The sequence below is a fragment of the Leptodactylus fuscus genome, chromosome 8, assembly GCF_031893055.1.
Source record: "Leptodactylus fuscus isolate aLepFus1 chromosome 8, aLepFus1.hap2, whole genome shotgun sequence".
In the NCBI taxonomy this organism is placed as follows: Eukaryota; Metazoa; Chordata; class Amphibia; order Anura; family Leptodactylidae; genus Leptodactylus; species Leptodactylus fuscus.
In genome coordinates this window covers 96,369,117-96,392,684 of record NC_134272.1, presented here as the reverse complement: position 1 = coordinate 96,392,684, position 23,568 = coordinate 96,369,117, and the positions used below count along the sequence as shown (strand labels likewise).

Here is a 23,568-nt window from a genome sequence, read left to right as displayed (position 1 = left end):
TACTATACAGAGAGTGAGTGAGTATATACTATACAGAGAGTGTGAGTGAGTATATACTATACAGAGTGTGAGTGAGTATATACTATACAGAGTGTGAGTGAGTATATACTATACAGAGTGTGAGTGAGTATATACTATACAGAGAGTGAGTGAGTATATACTATACAGAGTGTGAGTGAGTATATACTATACAGAGTGTGAGTGAGTATATACTATACAGAGAGTGAGTGAGTATATACTATACAGAGAGTGAGTGAGTATATACTATACAGAGTGAGTGAGTATATACTATACAGAGAGTGAGTGAGTATATACTATACAGAGTGTGAGTGAGTATATACTATACAGAGAGTGAGTGAGTATATACTATACAGAGTGTGAGTGAGTATATACTATACAGAGTGTGAGTGAGTATATACTATACAGAGTGTGAGTGAGTATATACTATACAGAGTGTGAGTGAGTATATACTATACAGAGAGTGAGTGAGTATATACTATACAGAGAGTGAGTGAGTATATACTATACAGAGTGTGAGTGAGTATATACTATACAGAGAGTGAGTGAGTATATACTATACAGAGTGTGAGTGAGTATATACTATACAGAGTGTGAGTGAGTATATACTATACAGAGAGTGAGTGAGTATATACTATACAGAGTGTGAGTGAGTATATACTATACAGAGAGTGAGTGAGTATATACTATACAGAGTGTGAGTGAGTATATACTATACAGAGAGTGAGTGAGTATATACTATACAGAGAGTGAGTGAGTATATACTATACAGAGAGTGAGTGAGTATATACTATACAGAGTGTGAGTGAGTATATACTATACAGAGTGTGAGTGAGTATATACTATACAGAGTGTGAGTGAGTATATACTATACAGAGTGTGAGTGAGTATATACTATACAGAGTGGTGAGTATATACTATACAGAGTGTGAGTGAGTATATACTATACAGAGAGTGAGTGAGTATATACTATACAGAGTGTGAGTGAGTATATACTATACAGAGTGTGAGTGAGTATATACTATACAGAGAGTGAGTGAGTATATACTATACAGAGAGTGGAGTGAGTATATACTATACAGAGTGTGAGTGAGTATATACTATACAGAGAGTGAGTGAGTATATACTATACAGAGTGTGAGTGAGTATATACTATACAGAGAGTGAGTGAGTATATACTATACAGAGAGTGAGTGAGTATATACTATACAGAGAGTGAGTGAGTGAGTATATACTATACAGAGTGTGAGTGAGTATATACTATACAGAGTGTGAGTGAGTATATACTATACAGAGTGTGAGTGAGTATATACTATACAGAGAGTGAGTGAGTATATACTATACAGAGTGTGAGTGAGTATATACTATACAGAGTGTGAGTGAGTATATACTATACAGAGAGTGAGTGAGTATATACTATACAGAGAGTGAGTGAGTATATACTATACAGAGTGTGAGTGAGTATATACTATACAGAGAGTGAGTGAGTATATACTATACAGAGTGTGAGTGAGTATATACTATACAGAGTGTGAGTGAGTATATACTATACAGAGAGTGAGTGAGTATATACTATACAGAGTGTGAGTGAGTATATACTATACAGAGAGTGAGTGAGTATATACTATACAGAGAGTGAGTGAGTATATACTATACAGAGTGTGAGTGAGTATATACTATACAGAGTGTGAGTGAGTATATACTATACAGAGTGTGAGTGAGTATATACTATACAGAGTGTGAGTGAGTATATACTATACAGAGAGTGAGTGAGTATATACTATACAGAGTGTGAGTGAGTATATACTATACAGAGTGTGAGTGAGTATATACTATACAGAGAGTGAGTGAGTATATACTATACAGAGAGTGAGTGAGTATATACTATACAGAGTGTGAAGTGAGTATATACTATACAGAGTGTGAGTGAGTATATACTATACAGAGAGTGAGTGAGTATACTATACAGAGTGTGAGTGAGTATATACTATACAGAGAGTGAGTGAGTATATACTATACAGAGTGTGAGTGAGTATATACTATACAGAGTGTGAGTGAGTATATACTATACAGAGTGTGAGTGAGTATATACTATACAGAGTGTGAGTGAGTATATACTATACAGAGTGTGAGTGAGTATATACTATACAGAGTGTGAGTGAGTATATACTATACAGAGTGTGAGTGAGTATATACTATACAGAGAGTGAGTGAGTATATACTATACAGAGTGTGAGTGAGTATATACTATACAGAGTGTGAGTGAGTATATACTATACAGAGTGTGAGTGAGTATATACTATACAGAGTGTGAGTGAGTATATACTATACAGAGAGTGAGTGAGTATATACTATACAGAGTGTGAGTGAGTATATACTATACAGAGAGTGAGTGAGTATATACTATACAGAGAGTGAGTGAGTATATACTATACAGAGTGTGAGTGAGTATATACTATACAGAGTGTGAGTGAGTATATACTATACAGAGTGTGAGTGAGTATATACTATACAGAGTGTGAGTGAGTATATACTATACAGAGTGTGAGTGAGTATATACTATACAGAGAGTGAGTGAGTATATACTATACAGAGTGTGAGTGAGTATATACTATACAGAGAGTGAGTGAGTATATACTATACAGAGTGTAAGTGAGTATATACTATACAGAGTGTGAGTGAGTATATACTATACAGAGAGTGAGTGAGTATATACTATACAGAGTGTGAGTGAGTATATACTATACACAGTGTGAGTGAGTATATACTATACAGAGTGTGAGTGAGTATATACTATACAGAGTGTGAGTGAGTATATACTATACAGAGTGTGAGTGAGTATATACTATACAGAGTGTGAGTGAGTATATACTATACAGAGAGTGAGTGAGTATATACTATACAGAGTGTGAGTGAGTATATACTATACAGAGAGTGAGTGAGTATATACTATACAGAGAGTGAGTGAGTATATACTATACAGAGTGTGAGTGAGTATATACTATACAGAGTGTGAGTGAGTATATACTATACAGAGAGTGAGTGAGTATATACTATACAGAGAGTGAGTGAGTATATACTATACAGAGAGTGAGTGAGTATATACTATACAGAGAGTGAGTGAGTATATACTATACAGAGAGTGAGTGAGTATATACTATACAGAGTGTGAGTGAGTATATACTATACAGAGTGTGAGTGAGTATATACTATACAGAGTGTGAGTGAGTATATACTATACAGAGAGTGAGTGAGTATATACTATACAGAGTGTGAGTGAGTATATACTATACAGAGAGTGAGTGAGTATATACTATACAGAGTGTGAGTGAGTATATACTATACAGAGTGTGAGTGAGTATATACTATACAGAGTGTGAGTGAGTATATACTATACAGAGAGTGAGTGAGTATATACTATACAGAGTGTGAGTGAGTATATACTATACAGAGAGTGAGTGAGTATATACTATACAGAGTGTGAGTGAGTATATACTATACAGAGTGTGAGTGAGTATATACTATACAGAGAGTGAGTGAGTATATACTATACAGAGTGTGAGTGAGTATATACTATACAGAGAGTGAGTGAGTATATACTATACAGAGAGTGAGTGAGTATATACTATACAGAGTGTGAGTGAGTATATACTATACACAGTGTGAGTGAGTATATACTATACAGCGTGTAAGTGAGAGCGAGCGTATAACAACCATCACATACAGCGTGTATACTATACAGTGTATATACCGTACTATACAGGAATGAACGAACTACACCGGACTCGTCACATGAAGAGACTCAGGAATATTTGGGGAAGAAGTAAATACATAGTAAGCTCTGCGCCCGCACATGATGGATATTTTGATGGATTTTGGTGCAGATTTCCCTGGGATATAGCGCAGATCTCACACTACAGTCAGACGCTGTTCACACTCTGCTCAGGTTCTCTCACGGACGACATTTCTTCCATTCTCAGGCATTGCCGATTCTCTGCAGCACATCACACCACATGTGCAGTTATCTGCTCCATCACTAGGGCCGTCATATTCGTGAGAAGGACTCAGGGAAGGCAGTGCAGGAATGTGGGGCCCCCGGGGACCCCCCCAACACCCGCTGCACTGACTGACCGACTCATATGACTCTACAATAACTCAATTCCTGCTCAAGAAGATGCCAAGAAAGGCGGCAAAACCCCGAGGAGAACCCCAAGACCACTGATATATAGTACCAGAGATCTGAACATAGCAGCAGAGGTCCTGCAGAGCATTGCACAGTCTGATTCTTATAAGCAGAGTCCTGAAGAGCATTGCACAGTCTTATCTATGAGCAGAGTCCTGCAGAGCATTGCACAGTCTGATCTATAAGCAGAGTCCTGAAGAGCATTGCACAGTCTTATCTATGAGCAGAGTCCTGCAGAGCATTGCACAGTCTGATCTATAAGCAGAGTCCTGCAGAGCATTGCACAGTCTTATCTATGAGCAGAGTCCTGCAGAGCATTGCACAGTCTTATCTATGAGCAGAGTCCTGCAGAGCATTGCACAGTCTGATCTATAAGCAGAGTCCTGCAGAGCATTGCACAGTCTTATCTATAAGCAGAGTCCTGCAGAGCATTGCACAGTCTAATCTATGAGCAGAGTCCTGCAGAGCATTGCACAGTCTTATCTATGAGCAGAGTCCTGCAGAGCATTGCACATTGTTATCTATAAGCAGAGTCCTGCAGAGCATTGCACAGTCTTATCTATGAGCAGAGTCTTGCAGAGCATAGCAGTGTTATCTATAAGCAGAGTCCTGCAGAGCATTGCACAGTGTTATCTATAAGCAGAGTCCTGAAGAGCATTGCACATTGTTATCTATAAGCAGAGTCCTGCAGAGCATTGCACAGTGTTATCTATAAGCAGAGTCCTGCAGAGCATTGCACAGTGTTATCTATGAGCAGAGTCCTGCAGACCATTGCACAGTGTTATCTACAAGAAGAGTCCTGCAGAGCATTGCACAGTCTTATATATGAGCAGAGTCCTGCAGAGCATTGCACAGTCTTATCTATGAGCAGAGTCTTGCAGAGCATAGCAGTGTTATCTATAAGCAGAGTCCTGCAGAGCATTGCACAGTGTTATCTATAAGCAGAGTCCTGCAGAGCATTGCACAGTCTTATCTATGAGCAGAGTCTTGCAGAGCATTGCACAGTCTTATCTATGAGCAGAGTCTTGCAGAGCATAGCAGTGTTATCTATAAGCAGAGTCCTGCAGAGCATTGCACAGTGTTATCTATAAGCAGAGTCCTGCAGAGCATTGCACAGTGTTATCTATGAGCAGAGTCCTGCAGACCATTGCACAGTGTTATCTACAAGCAGAGTCCTGCAGAGCATTGCACAGTCTTATATATGAGCAGAGTCCTGCAGAGCATTGCACAGTCTTATCTATGAGCAGAGTCTTGCAGAGCATTGCACAGTCTTATCTATGAGCAGAGTCTTGCAGAGCATAGCAGTGTTATCTATAAGCAGAGTCCTGCAGAGCATTGCACAGTGTTATCTATAAGCAGAGTCCTGCAGAGCATTGCGCAGTGTTGTCAGTGCCCTGCAGACCATTACATAACGGGATGTGTTGCGGCTCCTGTTACCTTCTATCATACACAGTGTTACATTCCCGCAGTATCCGTTGTTGCGCCATAAGTCACTTCTGTACATAGCGAATATCTCAGCGCCTTGTAAATATTTCATAGAGATGCTCTAAGAGGTGACAACACCCCGCGGACCTGCCGGTGCGGCCGCCTCCCCATCACACGCACCGCAGCCAATCACCTCCTCACCCGCAGCGTTTGTAGCTTCAGCACAGAACACAGAAGGCACCAGAAAATACTGTATGTCTCCAGGGCTCGCGGACGCCAGAACTAAACGCCATTAATACAGGCGCAAACTGAACGTCGGTGCAAACGGATCCCGGGGAGAAATGTGAAAAGTGCAAAATATTATACAAGAAACTGCGGCGGAGGCGAAAGAAAAAGCAATGCAAAATATAGCAGAGTGGTCAAACATGACGAAGAGGAGGAAGGGCCGAGGACCGAGGAAACCGAAAACCAACGTACTGCAGAGGATAGAACAACCGGCAGTCCTATGTAACACCACAGATAACACAGTGATAACTCTCTATATACAGGTAATGTAGTAGATGTCACCGGCAGTCCTATGTAACACCACAGATAACACAGTGATAGCTCTCTATATACAGGTAATGTAGTAGATGTCACCGGCAGTCCCATGTAACACCACAGATAACACAGTGATAGCTCTCTATATACAGGTAATGTAGTAGATGTCACCGGCAGTCCTATGTAACACCACAGATAACACAGTGATAACTCTCTATATACAGGTAATGTAGTAGATGTCACCGGCAGTCCTATGTAACACCACAGATAACACAGTGATAACTCTCTATATACAGGTAATGTAGTAGATGTCACCGGCAGTCCCATGTAACACCACAGATAACACAGTGATAGCTCTCTATATACAGGTAATGTAGTAGATGTCACCGGCAGTCCTATGTAACACCACAGATAACACAGTGATAACTCTCTATATACAGGTAATGTAGTAGATGTCACCGGCAGTCCTATGTAACACCACAGATAACACAGTGATAACTCTCTATATACAGGTAATGTAGTAGATGTCACCGGCAGTCCCATGTAACACCACAGATAACACAGTGATAGCTCTCTATATACAGGTAATGTAGTAGATGTCACCGGCAGTCCTATGTAACACCACAGATAACACAGTGATAACTCTCTATATACAGGTAATGTAGTAGATGTCACCGGCAGTCCTATGTAACACACAGATAACACAGTGATAACTCTCTATATACAGGTAATGTAGTAGATGTCACCAGCAGTCCTATGTAACACCACAGATAACACAGTGATAACTCTCTATATACAGGTAATGTAGTAGATGTCACCGGCAGTCCTATGTAACACCACAGATAACACAGTGATAACTCTCTATATACAGGTAATATAGTAGATGTCACCGGCAGTCCTATGTAACACCACAGATAACACAGTGATAACTCTCTATATACAGGTAATGTAGTAGATGTCACCGGCAGTCCTATGTAACACCACAGATAACACAGTGATAACTCTCTATATACAGGTAATGTAGTAGATGTCACCGGCAGTCCTATGTAACACCACAGATAACACAGTGATAGCTCTCTATATACAGGTAATGTAGTAGATGTCACCGGCAGTCCCATGTAACACCACAGATAACACAGTGATAGCTCTCTATATACAGGTAATGTAGTAGATGTCACCGGCAGTCCTATGTAACACCACAGATAACACAGTGATAACTCTCTATATACAGGTAATGTAGTAGATGTCACCGGCAGTCCTATGTAACACCACAGATAACACAGTGATAACTCTCTATATACAGGTAATGTAGTAGATGTCACCGGCAGTCCCATGTAACACCACAGATAACACAGTGATAGCTCTCTATATACAGGTAATGTAGTAGATGTCACCGGCAGTCCTATGTAACACCACAGATAACACAGTGATAACTCTCTATATACAGGTAATGTAGTAGATGTCACCGGCAGTCCTATGTAACACCACAGATAACACAGTGATAACTCTCTATATACAGGTAATGTAGTAGATGTCACCGGCAGTCCCATGTAACACCACAGATAACACAGTGATAGCTCTCTATATACAGGTAATGTAGTAGATGTCACCGGCAGTCCTATGTAACACCACAGATAACACAGTGATAACTCTCTATATACAGGTAATGTAGTAGATGTCACCGGCAGTCCTATGTAACACACAGATAACACAGTGATAACTCTCTATATACAGGTAATGTAGTAGATGTCACCAGCAGTCCTATGTAACACCACAGATAACACAGTGATAACTCTCTATATACAGGTAATGTAGTAGATGTCACCGGCAGTCCTATGTAACACCACAGATAACACAGTGATAACTCTCTATATACAGGTAATGTAGTAGATGTCACCGGCAGTCCTATGTAACACACAGATAACACAGTGATAACTCTCTATATACAGGTAATGTAGTAGATGTCACCAGCAGTCCTATGTAACACCACAGATAACACAGTGATAACTCTCTATATACAGGTAATGTAGTAGATGTCACCGGCAGTCCTATGTAACACCACAGATAACACAGTGATAACTCTCTGAGTACAGGTAATGTAGGAGATGTCACCGGCAGTCCTATGTAACACCACAGATAACACAGTGATAACTCTCTATATACAGGTAATGTAGTAGATGTCACCGGCAGTCCTATGTAACACCACAGATAACACAGTGATAACTCTCTATATACAGGTAATGTAGTAGATGTCACCGGCAGTCCTATGTAACACCACAGATAACACAGTGATAACTCTCTATATACAGGTAATGTAGGAGATGTCACCGGCAGTCCTATGTAACACCACAGATAACACAGTGATAACTCTCTATATACAGGTAATGTAGTAGATGTCACCGGCAGTCCCATGTAACACCACAGATAACACAGTGATAACTCTCTATATGCAGGTAATGTAGTAGATGTCACCGGCAGTCCTATGTAACACCACAGATAACACAGTGATAACTCTCTATATACAGGTAATGTAGTAGATGTCACCGGCAGTCCTATGTAACATCACAGATAACACAGTGATAACTCTCTATATACAGGTAATGTAGTAGATGTCACCGGCAGTCCTATGTAACACCACAGGTGACACAGTGATAACTCTCTATATACAGGTAATGTAGTAGATGTCACCGGCAGTCCTATGTAACACCACAGATAACACAGTGATAACTCTCTATATACAGGTAATGTAGTAGATGTCACCGGCAGTCCTATGTAACACCACAGATAACACAGTGATAACTCTCTATATACAGGTAATGTAGTAGATGTCACCGGCAGTCCTATGTAACACCACAGATAACACAGTGATAACTCTCTGAGTACAGGTAATGTAGTAGATGTCACCGGCAGTCCTATGTAACACCACAGATAACACAGTGATAACTCTCTATATACAGGTAATGTAGTAGATGTCACCGGCAGTCCTATGTAACACCACAGATAACACAGTGATAACTCTCTATATACAGGTAATGTAGGAGATGTCACCGGCAGTCCTATGTAACACCACAGATAACACAGTGATAACTCTCTATATACAGGTAATGTAGTAGATGTCACCGGCAGTCCTATGTAACACCACAGATAACACAGTGATATCTCTCTATATACAGGTAATGTAGTAGATGTCACCGGCAGTCCTATGTAACATCACAGATAACACAGTGATAACTCTCTATATACAGGTAATGTAGTAGATGTCACCGGCAGTCCTATGTAACACCACAGATAACACAGTGATAACTCTCTGAGTACAGGTAATGTAGTAGATGTCACCGGCAGTCCTATGTAACACCACAGATAACACAGTGATAACTCTCTATATACAGGTAATGTAGTAGATGTCACCGGCAGTCCTATGTAACACCACAGATAACACAGTGATAACTCTCTATATACAGGTAATGTAGTAGATGTCACCGGCAGTCCTATGTAACACCACAGATAACACAGTGATAACTCTCTGAGTACAGGTAATGTAGTAGATGTCACCGGCAGTCCTATGTAACACCACAGATAACACAGTGATAACTCTCTATATACAGGTAATGTAGTAGATGTCACCGGCAGTCCTATGTAACACCACAGATAACACAGTGATAACTCTCTATATACAGGTAATGTAGGAGATGTCACCGGCAGTCCTATGTAACATCACAGATAACACAGTGATAACTCTCTATATACAGGTAATGTAGTAGATGTCACCGGCAGTCCTATGTAACACCACAGATAACACAGTGATAACTCTCTATATACAGGTAATGTAGTAGATGTCACCGGCAGTCCTATGTAACACTACAGATAACACAGTGATAACTCTCTATATACAGGTAATGTAGTAGATGTCACCGGCAGTCCTATGTAACACCACAGATAACACAGTGATAACTCTCTATATACAGGTAATGTAGTAGATGTCACCAGCAGTCCTATGTAACACCACAGATAACACAGTGATAACTCTCTATATACAGGTAATGTAGTAGATGTCACCGGCAGTCCTATGTAACACTACAGATAACACACTGATAACTCTCTATATACAGGTAATGTAGTAGATGTCACCGGCAGTCCTATGTAACATCACAGATAACACAGTGATAACTCTCTATATACAGGTAATGTAGTAGATGTCACCGGCAGTCCTATGTAACACACAGATAACACAGTGATAACTCTCTATATACAGGTAATGTAGTAGATGTCACCGGCAGTCCTATGTAACACCACAGATAACACAGTGATAACTCTCTGAGTACAGGTAATGTAGTAGATGTCACCGGCAGTCCTATGTAACACCACAGATAACACAGTGATAACTCTCTATATACAGGTAATGTAGTAGATGTCACCGGCAGTCCTATGTAACATCACAGATAACACAGTGATAACTCTCTATATACAGGTAATGTAGTAGATGTCACTGGCAGTCCTATGTAACATCACAGATAACACAGTGATAACTCTCTATATACAGGTAATGTAGTAGATGTCACCAGCAGTCCTATGTAACATCACAGATAACACAGTGATAACTCTCTATATACAGGTAATGTAGTAGATGTCACCGGCAGTCCTATGTAACACCACAGATAACACAGTGATAACTCTCTATATACAGGTAATGTAGTAGATGTCACCGGCAGTCCTATGTAACACTACAGATAACACAGTGATAACTCTCTATATACAGGTAATGTAGTAGATGTCACCGGCAGTCCCATGTAACACCACAGATAACACAGTGATAACTCTCTATATACAGGTAATGTAGTAGATGTCACCGGCAGTCCTATGTAACATCACAGATAACACAGTGATAACTCTCTATATACAGGTAATGTAGTAGATGTCACCGGCAGTCCCATGTAACACCACAGATAACACAGTGATAACTCTCTATATACAGGTAATGTAGTAGATGTCACCGGCAGTCCTATGTAACACCACAGATAACACAGTGATAACTCTCTATATACAGGTAATGTAGTAGATGTCACCGGCAGTCCTATGTAACACCACAGATAACACAGTGATAACTCTCTATATACAGGTAATGTAGTAGATGTCACCGGCAGTCCTATGTAACATCACAGATAACACAGTGATAACTCTCTATATACAGGTAATGTAGTAGATGTCACCGGCAGTCCTATGTAACACCACAGATAACACAGTGATAACTCTCTATATACAGGTAATGTAGTAGATGTCACCGGCAGTCCTATGTAACACCACAGATAACACAGTGATAACTCTCTATATACAGGTAATGTAGTAGATGTCACCGGCAGTCCTATGTAACACCACAGATAACACAGTGATAACTCTCTGAGTACAGGTAATGTAGTAGATGTCACCGGCAGTCCTATGTAACATCACAGATAACACAGTGATAACTCTCTATATACAGGTAATGTAGTAGATGTCACCGGCAGTCCTATGTAACATCACAGATAACACAGTGATAACTCTCTATATACAGGTAATGTAGTAGATGTCACCGGCAGTCCTATGTAACACTACAGATAACACAGTGATAACTCTCTATACACAGGTAATGTAGTAGATGTCACCGGCAGTCCTATGTAACACCACAGATAACACAGTGATAACTCTCTATATACAGGTAATGTAGTAGATGTCACCGGCAGTCCTATGTAACACCACAGATAACACAGTGATAACTCTCTATATACAGGTAATGTAGTAGATGTCACCGGCAGTCCTATGTAACATCACAGATAACACAGTGATAACTCTCTATATACAGGTAATGTAGTAGATGTCACCGGCAGTCCTATGTAACACTACAGATAACACAGTGATAACTCTCTATATACAGGTAATGTAGTAGATGTCACCGGCAGTCCTATGTAACACCACAGATTGCCCCTCCCCCTAGTCTTACCTTCTCGGCGTCCTGTTCGAACAGCCGGAGCTGGAAGCATTGGTCCAGTTTCAGTTTTCGGACGTGCCACATCTGGTGCAGGTGCTGCCGTGTGGAGTGCAGCTTGTCCAGCAGGCTGGTAATCTTTGGCACCAGACTTTGGAAGTCGGCCCCCCCTGGGATACAGTTCCTGCCTGAGAAGCCGTCACTGCAGCGGATACACTGCAGCAGCCTCTGGCCGTCCCGGTCCAGCTCCTCCACCGGAGCCTTCATCACCTTCTTCTTCAGCTGCGTGTGCTCATCGATCAGCCTGCGGGATCCCTCCACATCCACCGGGAACTCCTTCCTGGCCAGCATCTCCTGCAGGTCCTCCAGACGCGACAACAAGTGGACGGCGCTGTTGAAGAATTCCTCCAGGGAGACGCGCAGCTCGATCCACTCATCATGGTTGTAATCCAAGGAGCCTTCAAACTCCTCGGTCAGCTGCGAGGGGTCCACCAGCTTGGTCAGCCCCTCCACCGACACCATGCTGGTCTGCACAAAGGAGAAAGCACAAGACAGTTAGCGTTCCAGCGGACACAGGACTACTACTCCCAGCATGCTCTGCCGGCTCTACGCCAGGATGGAAGGTGTAGTGCATCAGCTATAAATGTCTACTGTATACAGGAGCGAGCTCTATGGGGAGACAGCAGCAGCTTAAAGGGGAGGTCTGGGACTTAAAGGAGAGGAGACCCAAGCAGAATACAGAAGAAGATCCTAAGTTGCCTCTAGTGACTCAAGAGCGCCGCTCTGGTGGTCCCTGCTGACCCTGTCACATATACCATTCCTGTAGCCAATCAGTGGCCTCACATGTACGTGATGTCATCGCTGCAGGGACCCGCCCAGGGAACATCGAGATGATTTCTATATTGTTTGCCTCATCCTGCCTGTGCACAATACTCTTCATGTCTCCGGCACCCGTCTAAAGATATAGCAAAAGAAGTCTATGGAGACACTGCTATATAGCACTGACACCGCCATGTGCGTTACTTGTCTTATACTCCAGTCACCCCTAGAGCTGCAGACAGAATTACACACAGCAGTGCATTGTGGGTTGTCACATAACTCGTAGGCCCCTCGTAGCGAGCCGCAAACACACAAAGTCTGCAGAGTTTCCTTTGCGGATGTTCTGCCCCTACAGAATCTATATGGAGACACCAGCGTTCCCGCACATATAACGGACGGTCTGCGATGTGCTGCAGCATTTCCACTGCGGAGATGTGTCTGCAACATGTGAATGGGATTCACTAAAATCCCAGGGACTAAAATAATAACACCCAGGCCAAAACATCGCAACGTGGAGCCCCGTCCCTGCACAGCCTTGTAGCTCTGCATGAGATTGGAGGACAAGACACAGATCTATAGCGGCGGTGACTCCATATATACCGAACATAAAGGCGGTCACCAGACAAGCCCCGCCCCCGACACTAAGCACACCAACCTCAAAGATAAACTTGGAGCTGCCAAAGTTGGTTTTCTGCTTCTGCCAGAAGTTCTCGGGTTTTATGATGAGCGCAACGTGGATCTCTGCTGGGAACGCCTCCTGCAGGGTCTTCAGGAGAGGCTTAATCAGATCCCACTTAGAGCCCCGCATGTCAATGATGACCGTGAAACCGCGCTTACAGACGTCCTCACTGCAACGGGAGAGAAGAAGCTATTACTATCTGGTGTCAGCCATGTCAGGAGAGGAGAGGCCGACTGTAGGACAGGGGAATACAATCTATTACTATCTGTTATCAGCCATGTCAGGAGAGGAGAGGCCGACTGTAGGACAGGAGAATACAATCTATTACTATCTGTTATCAGCCATGTCAGGAGAGGAGAGGCCGACTGTAGGACAGGGGAATACAATCTATTACTATCTGTTATCAGCCATGTCAGGAGAGGAGAGGCCGACTGTAGGACAGGGGAATACAATCTATTACTATCTGTTATCAGCCATGTCAGGAGAGGAGAGGCCGACTGTAGGACAGGAGAATACAATCTATTACTATCTGTTATCAGCCGTGTCAGGAGAGGAGAGGCCGACTGTAGGACAGGAGAATACAATCTATTACTATCTGTTATCAGCCATGTCAGGAAAGGAGAGGCCGACTGTAGGACAGGGGAATACAATCTATTACTATCTGGTGTCAGCCATGTCAGGAGAGGAGAGGCCGACTGTAGGACAGGAGAATACAATCTATTACTATCTGTTATCAGCCATGTCAGGAGAGGAGAGGCCGACTGTAGGACAGGAGAATACAATCTATTACTATCTGTTATCAGCCATGTCAGGAGAGGAGAGGCCGACTGTAGGACAGGAGAATACAATCTATTACTATCTGTTATCAGCCATGTCAGGAGAGGCCGACTGTAGGACAGGGGAATACAATCTATTACTATCTGTTATCAGCCATGTCAGGAGAGGCCGACTGTAGGACAGGGGAATACAATCTATTACTATCTGTTATCAGCCATGTCAGGAGAGGAGAGGCCGACTGTAGGACAGGGGAATACAATCTATTACTATCTGTTATCAGCCATGTCAGGAGAGGCCGACTGTAGGACAGGGGAATACCATCTATTACTATCTGTTATCAGCCATGTCAGGAGAGGAGAGGCCGACTGTAGGACAGGGGAATACAATCTATTACTATCTGTTATCAGCCATGTCAGGAGAGGGCGACTGTAGGACAGGAGAATACAATCTATTACTATCTGTTATCAGCCATGTCAGGAGAGGAGAGGCCGACTGTAGGACAGGAGAATACAATCTATTACTATCTGTTATCAGCCATGTCAGGAGAGGAGAGGCCGACTGTAGGACAGGAGAATACAATCTATTACTATCTGTTATCAGCCATGTCAGGAGAGGAGAGGCCGACTGTAGGACAGGAGAATACAATCTATTACTATCTGTTATCAGCCATGTCAGGAGAGGCCGACTGTAGGACAGGGGAATACAATCTATTACTATCTGTTATCAGCCATGTCAGGAGAGGCCGACTGTAGGACAGGGGAATACAATCTATTACTATCTGTTATCAGCCATGTCAGGAGAGGAGAGGCCGACTGTAGGACAGGGGAATACAATCTATTACTATCTGTTATCAGCCATGTCAGGAGAGGCCGACTGTAGGACAGGAGAATACAATCTATTACTATCTGTTATCAGCCATGACAGGAGAGGAGAGGCCGACTGTAGGACAGGAGAATACAATCTATTACTATCTGTTATCAGCCATGTCAGGAGAGGAGAGGCCGACTGTAGGACAGGAGAATACAATCTATTACTATCTGTTATCAGCCATGTCAGGAGAGGCCGACTGTAGGACAGGGGAATACAATCTATTACTATCTGTTATCAGCCATGTCAGGAGAGGAGAGGCCGACTGTAGGACAGGGGAATACAATCTATTACTATCTGTTATCAGCCATGTCAGGAGAGGAGAGGCCGACTGTAGGACAGGAGAATACAATCTATTACTACCTGTTATCAGCCATGACAGGAGAGGCCGACTGTAGGACAGGAGAATACAATCTATTACTATCTGTTATCAGCCATGTCAGGAGAGGCCGACTGTAGGACAGGAGAATACAATCTATTACTATCTGTTATCAGCCATGTCAGGAGAGGCCGACTGTAGGACAGGGGAATACAATCTATTACTATCTGTTATCAGCCATGTCAGGAGAGGAGAGGCCGACTGTAGGACAGGAGAATACAATCTATTACTATCTGTTATCAGCCATGTCAGGAGAGGAGAGGCCGACTGTAGGACAGGAGAATACAATCTATTACTATCTGTTATCAGCCATGTCAGGAGAGGCCGACTGTAGGACAGGAGAATACAATCTATTACTATCTGTTATCAGCCATGTCAGGAGAGGCCGACTGTAGGACAGGGGAATACAATCTATTACTATCTGTTATCAGCCATGTCAGGAGAGGCCGACTGTAGGACAGGGGAATACAATCTATTACTATCTGTTATCAGCGATGTCAGGAGAGGAGAGGCCGACTGTAGGACAGGGGAATACAATCTATTACTATCTGTTATCAGCCATGTCAGGAGAGGCCGACTGTAGGACAGGGGAATACAATCTATTACTATCTGTTATCAGCCATGTCAGGACAGGCCGACTGTAGGACAGGGGAATACAATCTATTACTATCTGTTATCAGCCATGTCAGGAGAGGAGAGGCCGACTGTAGGACAGGGGAATACAATCTATTACTATCTGTTATCAGCCATGTCAGGAGAGGCCGACTGTAGGACAGGAGAATACAATCTATTACTATCTGTTATCAGCCATGTCAGGAGAGGCCGACTGTAGGACAGGGGAATACAATCTATTACTATCTGTTATCAGCCATGTCAGGAGAGGAGAGGCCGACTGTAGGACAGGGGAATACAATCTATTACTATCTGTTATCAGCGATGTCAGGAGAGGAGAGGCCGACTGTAGGACAGGAGAATACAATCTATTACTATCTGTTATCAGTCATGTCAGGAGAGGAGAGGCCGACTGTAGGACAGGGGAATACAATCTATTACTATCTGTTATCAGCCATGTCAGGAGAGGCCGACTGTAGGACAGGGGAATACAATCTACTACTATCTGTTATCAGCCATGTCAGGAGAGGCCGACTGTAGGACAGGGGAATACAATCTATTACTATCTGTTATCAGCCATGTCAGGAGAGGAGAGGCCGACTGTAGGACAGGGGAATACAATCTATTACTATCTGTTATCAGCCATGTCAGGAGAGGCCGACTGTAGGACAGGGGAATACAATCTATTACTATCTGTTATCAGCCATGTCAGGAGAGGCCGACTGTAGGACAGGGGAATACAATCTATTACTATCTGTTATCAGCCATGTCAGGAGAGGCCGACTGTAGGACAGGGGAATACAATCTACTACTATCTGTTATCAGCCATGTCAGGAGAGGCCGACTGTAGGACAGGGGAATACAATCTATTACTATCTGTTATCAGCCATGTCAGGAGGGGAGAGGCCGACTGTAGGACAGGAGAATACAATCTATTACTATCTGTTATCAGTCATGTCAGGAGAGGAGAGGCCGACTGTGGGACAGGAGTATACAATCTATTACTATCTGTTATCAGCCATGTCAGGAGAGGAGAGGCCGACTGTAGGACAGGAGAATACAATCTATTACTATCTGTTATCAGCCATGTCAGGAGAGGAGAGGCCGACTGTAGGACAGGGGAATACAATCTATTACTATCTGTTATCAGCCATATCAGGAGAGGAGAGGCCGACTGTAGGACAGGGGAATACAATCTATTACTATCTGTTATCAGCCATGTCAGGAGAGGAGAGGCCGACTGTAGGACAGGGGAATACAATCTATTACTATCTGTTATCAGCCATGTCAGGAGAGGCCGACTGTAGGACAGGAGAATACAATCTATTACTATCTGTTATCAGCCATGTCAGGAGAGGCCGACTGTAGGACAGGGGAATACAATCTATTACTATCTGTTATCAGTCATGTCAGGAGAGGAGAGGCCGACTGTAGGACAGGGGAATACAATCTATTACTATCTGTTATCAGCCATGTCAGGAGAGGAGAGGCCGACTGTAGGACAGGAGAATACAATCTATTACTATCTGTTATCAGCCACGTCAGGAGGGGAGAGGCCGACTGTAGGACAGGAGAATACAATCTATTACTATCTGTTATCAGTCATGTCAGGAGAGGAGAGGCCGACTGTAGGACAGGGGAATACAATCTATTACTATCTGTTATCAGCCATATCAGGAGAGGAGAGGCCGACTGTAGGATAGGAGAATACAATCTATTACTATCTGTTATCAGCCATGTCAGGAGAGGAGAGGCCGACTGTAGGACAGGAGAATACAATCTATTACTATCTGTTATCAGTCATGTCAGGAGAGGCCGACTGTAGGACAGGGGAATACAATCTATTACTATCTGTTATCAGTCATGTCAGGAGAGGAGAGGCCGACTGTAGGACAGGGGAATACAATCTATTACTATCTGTTATCAGCCATGTCAGGAGAGGCCGACTGTAGGACAGGAGAATACAATCTATTACTATCTGTTATCAGCCATGTCAGGAGAGGCCGACTGTAGGACAGGGGAATACAATCTATTACTATCTGTTATCAGCCATGTCAGGAGAGGAGAGGCCGACTGTAGGACAGGGGAATACAATCTATTACTATCTGTTATCAGCGATGTCAGGAGAGGAGAGGCCGACTGTAGGACAGGAGAATACAATCTATTACTATCTGTTATCAGTCATGTCAGGAGAGGAGAGGCCGACTGTAGGACAGGGGAATACAATCTATTACTATCTGTTATCAGCCATGTCAGGAGAGGCCGACTGTAGGACAGGGGAATACAATCTACTACTATCTGTTATCAGCCATGTCAGGAGAGGCCGACTGTAGGACAGGGGAATACAATCTATTACTATCTGTTATCAGCCATGTCAGGAGAGGCCGACTGTAGGACAGGGGAATACAATCTATTACTATCTGTTATCAGCCATGTCAGGAGAGGCCGACTGTAGGACAGGGGAATACAATCTATTACTATCTGTTATCAGCCATGTCAGGAGAGGCCGACTGTAGGACAGGGGAATACAATCTACTACTATCTGTTATCAGCCATGTCAGGAGAGGCCGACTGTAGGACAGGGGAATACAATCTATTACTATCTGTTATCAGCCATGTCAGGAGGGGAGAGGCCGACTGTAGGACAGGAGAATACAATCTATTACTATCTGTTATCAGTCATGTCAGGAGAGGAGAGGCCGACTGTAGGACAGGAGTATACAATCTATTACTATCTGTTATCAGCCATGTCAGGAGAGGAGAGGCCGACTGTAGGACAGGAGAATACAATCTATTACTATCTGTTATCAGCCATGTCAGGAGAGGAGAGGCCGACTGTAGGACAGGGGAATACAATCTATTACTATCTGTTATCAGCCATATCAGGAGAGGAGAGGCCGACTGTAGGACAGGGGAATACAATCTATTACTATCTGTTATCAGCCATGTCAGGAGAGGAGAGGCCGACTGTAGGACAGGGGAATACAATCTATTACTATCTGTTATCAGCCATGTCAGGAGAGGCCGACTGTAGGACAGGAGAATACAATCTATTACTATCTGTTATCAGCCATGTCAGGAGAGGCCGACTGTAGGACAGGGGAATACAATCTATTACTATCTGTTATCAGTCATGTCAGGAGAGGAGAGGCCGACTGTAGGACAGGGGAATACAATCTATTACTATCTGTTATCAGCCATGTCAGGAGAGGAGAGGCCGACTGTAGGACAGGAGAATACAATCTATTACTATCTGTTATCAGCCACGTCAGGAGGGGAGAGGCCGACTGTAGGACAGGAGAATACAATCTATTACTATCTGTTATCAGTCATGTCAGGAGAGGAGAGGCCGACTGTAGGACAGGGGAATACAATCTATTACTATCTGTTATCAGCCATATCAGGAGAGGAGAGGCCGACTGTAGGATAGGAGAATACAATCTATTACTATCTGTTATCAGCCATGTCAGGAGAGGAGAGGCCGACTGTAGGACAGGAGAATACAATCTATTACTATCTGTTATCAGTCATGTCAGGAGAGGCCGACTGTAGGACAGGGGAATACAATCTATTACTATCTGTTATCAGTCATGTCAGGAGAGGAGAGGCCGACTGTAGGACAGGGGAATACAATCTATTACTATCTGTTATCAGCCATGTCAGGAGAGGAGAGGCCGACTGTAGGACAGGGGAATACAATCTATTACTATCTGTTATCAGCCATATCAGGAGAGGAGAGGCCGACTGTAGGACAGGGGAATACAATCTATTACTATCTGTTATCAGCCATGTCAGGAGAGGAGAGGCCGACTGTAGGACAGGGGAATACAATCTATTACTATCTGTTATCAGCCATGTCAGGAGAGGAGAGGCCGACTGTAGGACAGGAGAATACAATCTATTACTATCTGTTATCAGCCATGTCAGGAGAGGAGAGGCCGACTGTAGGACAGGAGAATACAATCTATTACTATCTGTTATCAGCCATGTCAGGAGAGGAGAGGCTGACTGTAGGACAGGAGAATACAATCTATTACTATCTGTTATCAGCCATGTCAGGAGAGGAGAGGCCGACTGTAGGACAGGGGAATACAATCTATTACTATCTGTTATCAGCCATGTCAGGAGAGGAGAGGCTGACTGTAGGACAGGAGAATACAATCTATTACTATCTGTTATCAGCCATGTCAGGAGAGGAGAGGCTGACTGTAGGACAGGGGAATACAATCTATTACTATCTTTTATCAGCCATGTCAGGAGAGGAGAGGCCGACTGTAGGACAGGAGAATACAATCTATTACTATCTGTTATCAGCCATGTCAGGAGAGGAGAGGCCGACTGTAGGACAGGGGAATACAATCTATTACTATCTGTTATCAGCCATTTCAGGAGAGGCCGACTGTAGGACAGAGGAATACAATCTATTACTATCTGTTATCAGCCATACATGTGAAAGCAGCCACTATTCTTATATTACTATCAGGCTGTCTACAAGGAGTTTGCATCTTTTCGCCATCTTTATGTGGGTTTCTCCAGTTTCTTTCCACATTCCAGGACATAGGGAATGTAAATGTTGATCCTTATATGGGGCAGTGTCTGGCCAGTCTGTAAAGCGCTGCAGAATATGTTGGTGCTATACAAGTCCTCACCTCGGCACACTGGCTAGATATGTCACCAGGCGGCGCAGGTCTTCTTGTCGTATCCTGTCGTGGTTACTACGTGCTGGAAAGGTCAGGATTGGGCCTCCTCTCTTATCGCGGCCTCCTGGACACAAAGACAGAACACAAAGGGTTAACATGACCTGGATATTTCTAAGGAGCAGATATTCGTCATGATGTAAACATTGTATCACTGGGATTTCTATTTCAGGCTCCTTTAAGTGCTGCTATTTTTAGAAAGGTTTGGCTCGACGCCATTTCTCAAAACCTTCGTTGTCCTCGTTCCCTCATCTACATAATGTGATTTATGTTCTTAGCTCCACAACTAAACCCTCCGCGTCTCCTCTACGTATTATATTAACCAGTGGATCGCTGGCTCAAGCACTGGACAATGACCAGTGAAGACCCCCAAAACCTGAACCCCAGAGTCCAAGTGCTTCAGTTCAAGGCCCTGAATCTGAACCCCTGAACATCAGGCCCCAAGACCCAGCACCTTTAGGCCCCAAGCCTGACCCCCTGAGCAGAGACCCCACCTGAGCCCTGGCAATGAATCACTGCCCACTGACTTCTGGGTCCGGGTCTGCATGACCACAACCGTATCAAAGGGAAAGCGGAGAATAAGACGAGCCCAAGGCCGGAGCCCCCAAATACTGCAAGAAAGAAGAACAAAAGCAACGCTCTGATGTACAAATATGCAACATGGGCTCGGCAAGTAAGCAAAAATAACTGAACACCGAACATGAGCCAGGAGAGGAGAAGAGATAACCAGCGAGATAACTAGAAGGAAAACCAGCGAGATAACTAGAAGGAAAACTGGTGAGATAACCAGAGAGATAACCTGAGGGATCACCAGCGACATAACTAGAAGGATAACCGGCAGGATAACCGGCAAGATAACCAGAAGGATAACCAGCGACATAACCAGAAGGAAAACCAGAAGGATAACCGGCGAGATAACTATAAGGGTAACTAGCAGGATAACCGGCGAGATAACCAGAAGGATAAGCAGTGACATAACCAGAAGGATAACTAGCAGGATACTCGGCGAGATAACCAGAAGGATAACTAGCAACATAACTAGAAGGATAACCAGAAGGATAACCGGCGAGATAACCAGAAGGATAACCAGCAACATAACCAGATGGATAACCAGCAGGATAACCGGAGAGATAACCAGAAGGATAACCAGCGACATAACCAGAAGGATAACCAGCAGGATAACCAGCGAGATAACCAGAAGGATAACCAGCAGGATACCCGGCGAGATAACTAGCAGGATACCCGGCGAGATAACCAGAAGGATAACCAGCAGGATACCCGGCGAGATAACCAGAAGGATAACTAGCAACATAACTAGAAGGATAACCAGAAGGATAACTGGCGAGATAACCAGAAGGATAACCAGGAACATAACCAGATGGATAACCAGCAGGATAACCAGCGAGATAACCAGAAGGATAACCAGCAGGATACCCGGCGAGATAACTAGCAGGATACCCGGCGAGATAACCAGAAGGATAACTAGCAACATAACTAGAAGGATAACCAGCAGGATAACCAGCGACATAACCAGAAGGATAACCAGAGAGATAACTAGAAGGATAACCAGTGAGATAACCAGAAGGATAACCAGCGACATAACCAGAAGGATAACCAGCAGGATAACCAGCGACATAACCAGAAGGATAACCAGAAGGATAACCAGAGAGATAACTAGAAGGATAACCAGCAGGATAACTAGAAGGATAACCAGCAGGATAACTGGCAAGATAACCAGAAGGATAACCAGCGAGATAACTAGAAGGATAACCAGCAGGATAACTAGAAGGATAACCAGCAGGATAACCAGCAACATAACTAGAAGGATAATCAGAAGGACAACCAGAGAGATCACTGGTGAGATAACCAGAAGGATAACCAGAGAGATAACTAGAAGGATAACTAGAAAGATAACCAGCGGGATAACTAGAGAGATAACTGGCAGGATAACCGGCGAGATAACCAGAGGGATAACCAGCAGGATAACTGGTGGGATTTGTCCTCATAAGTTATTTCGGTTCAGCTTTTACAATATTTACGAGGTTCGACCTTCAGCTTTGGTCAGACCGAACATGCACAAACGGAAATTGCCTTTATACCGGCGGGTCGCTACAGTCTGCAGGGTATAATGAGCGGAGACCCCATGGAGGGGAACAAGCCTAAACACGGGGTCTTAAGCACGGGGTTACTCACCTCTCCTGCGCCCTGCTGCGGCTCTCCGGTCTATTCGGCCCTTCTGACTGACTGTCTTATCCTAGGAGAGCTGTCTCTCCATAGACATCTATTGTAAAAGAGCTGAAATATACGCTGGGAACCTTCCTATTACATAGGGTACGCAGATACTGCAAACACAGTGTGAATGGAGCCCAATATCCACAATGACAGAACTTCGGGTGTGACATAGACACAGCGACCTCCTGATGTCACCGGGCTCTGACCACAGAGGGTTAATCTAGCACACTTGTACTCTGGTATCAGGAGACCCGGCGAGGATCCTAATCCCTATAAAAGCCGGGCAGAAGCTTCTGAAGTGCACAGCCTGCTGCGGATTACCAGATTATCCCGGATTACAGCAGGTTATTTAACCTCACATCTGGCTAAACAGATAACGCG

The 23,568-nt window shown here is 43.6% G+C and overlaps 1 protein-coding gene across 6 annotated transcripts in view; it reads right to left on the bottom strand.

The window, feature by feature from the left end:
* KALRN (kalirin RhoGEF kinase) overlaps window positions 1-23,568 on the bottom strand; it is a 311,247-nt gene that overhangs the window by 205,503 nt on the left and 82,176 nt on the right. For all 6 annotated transcript variants that reach the window (XM_075284733.1, XM_075284737.1, XM_075284732.1 and 3 more), the window contains exons 3-5: window positions 20,908-21,022; window positions 13,600-13,792; window positions 12,141-12,653 (exon numbers count right to left, since the gene is read on the bottom strand). In XM_075284733.1, coding sequence (XP_075140834.1) covers window positions 12,141-12,653; window positions 13,600-13,792; window positions 20,908-21,022 — 821 coding nt within the window. The remainder of the gene's footprint in view (window positions 1-12,140; window positions 12,654-13,599; window positions 13,793-20,907; window positions 21,023-23,568) is intronic.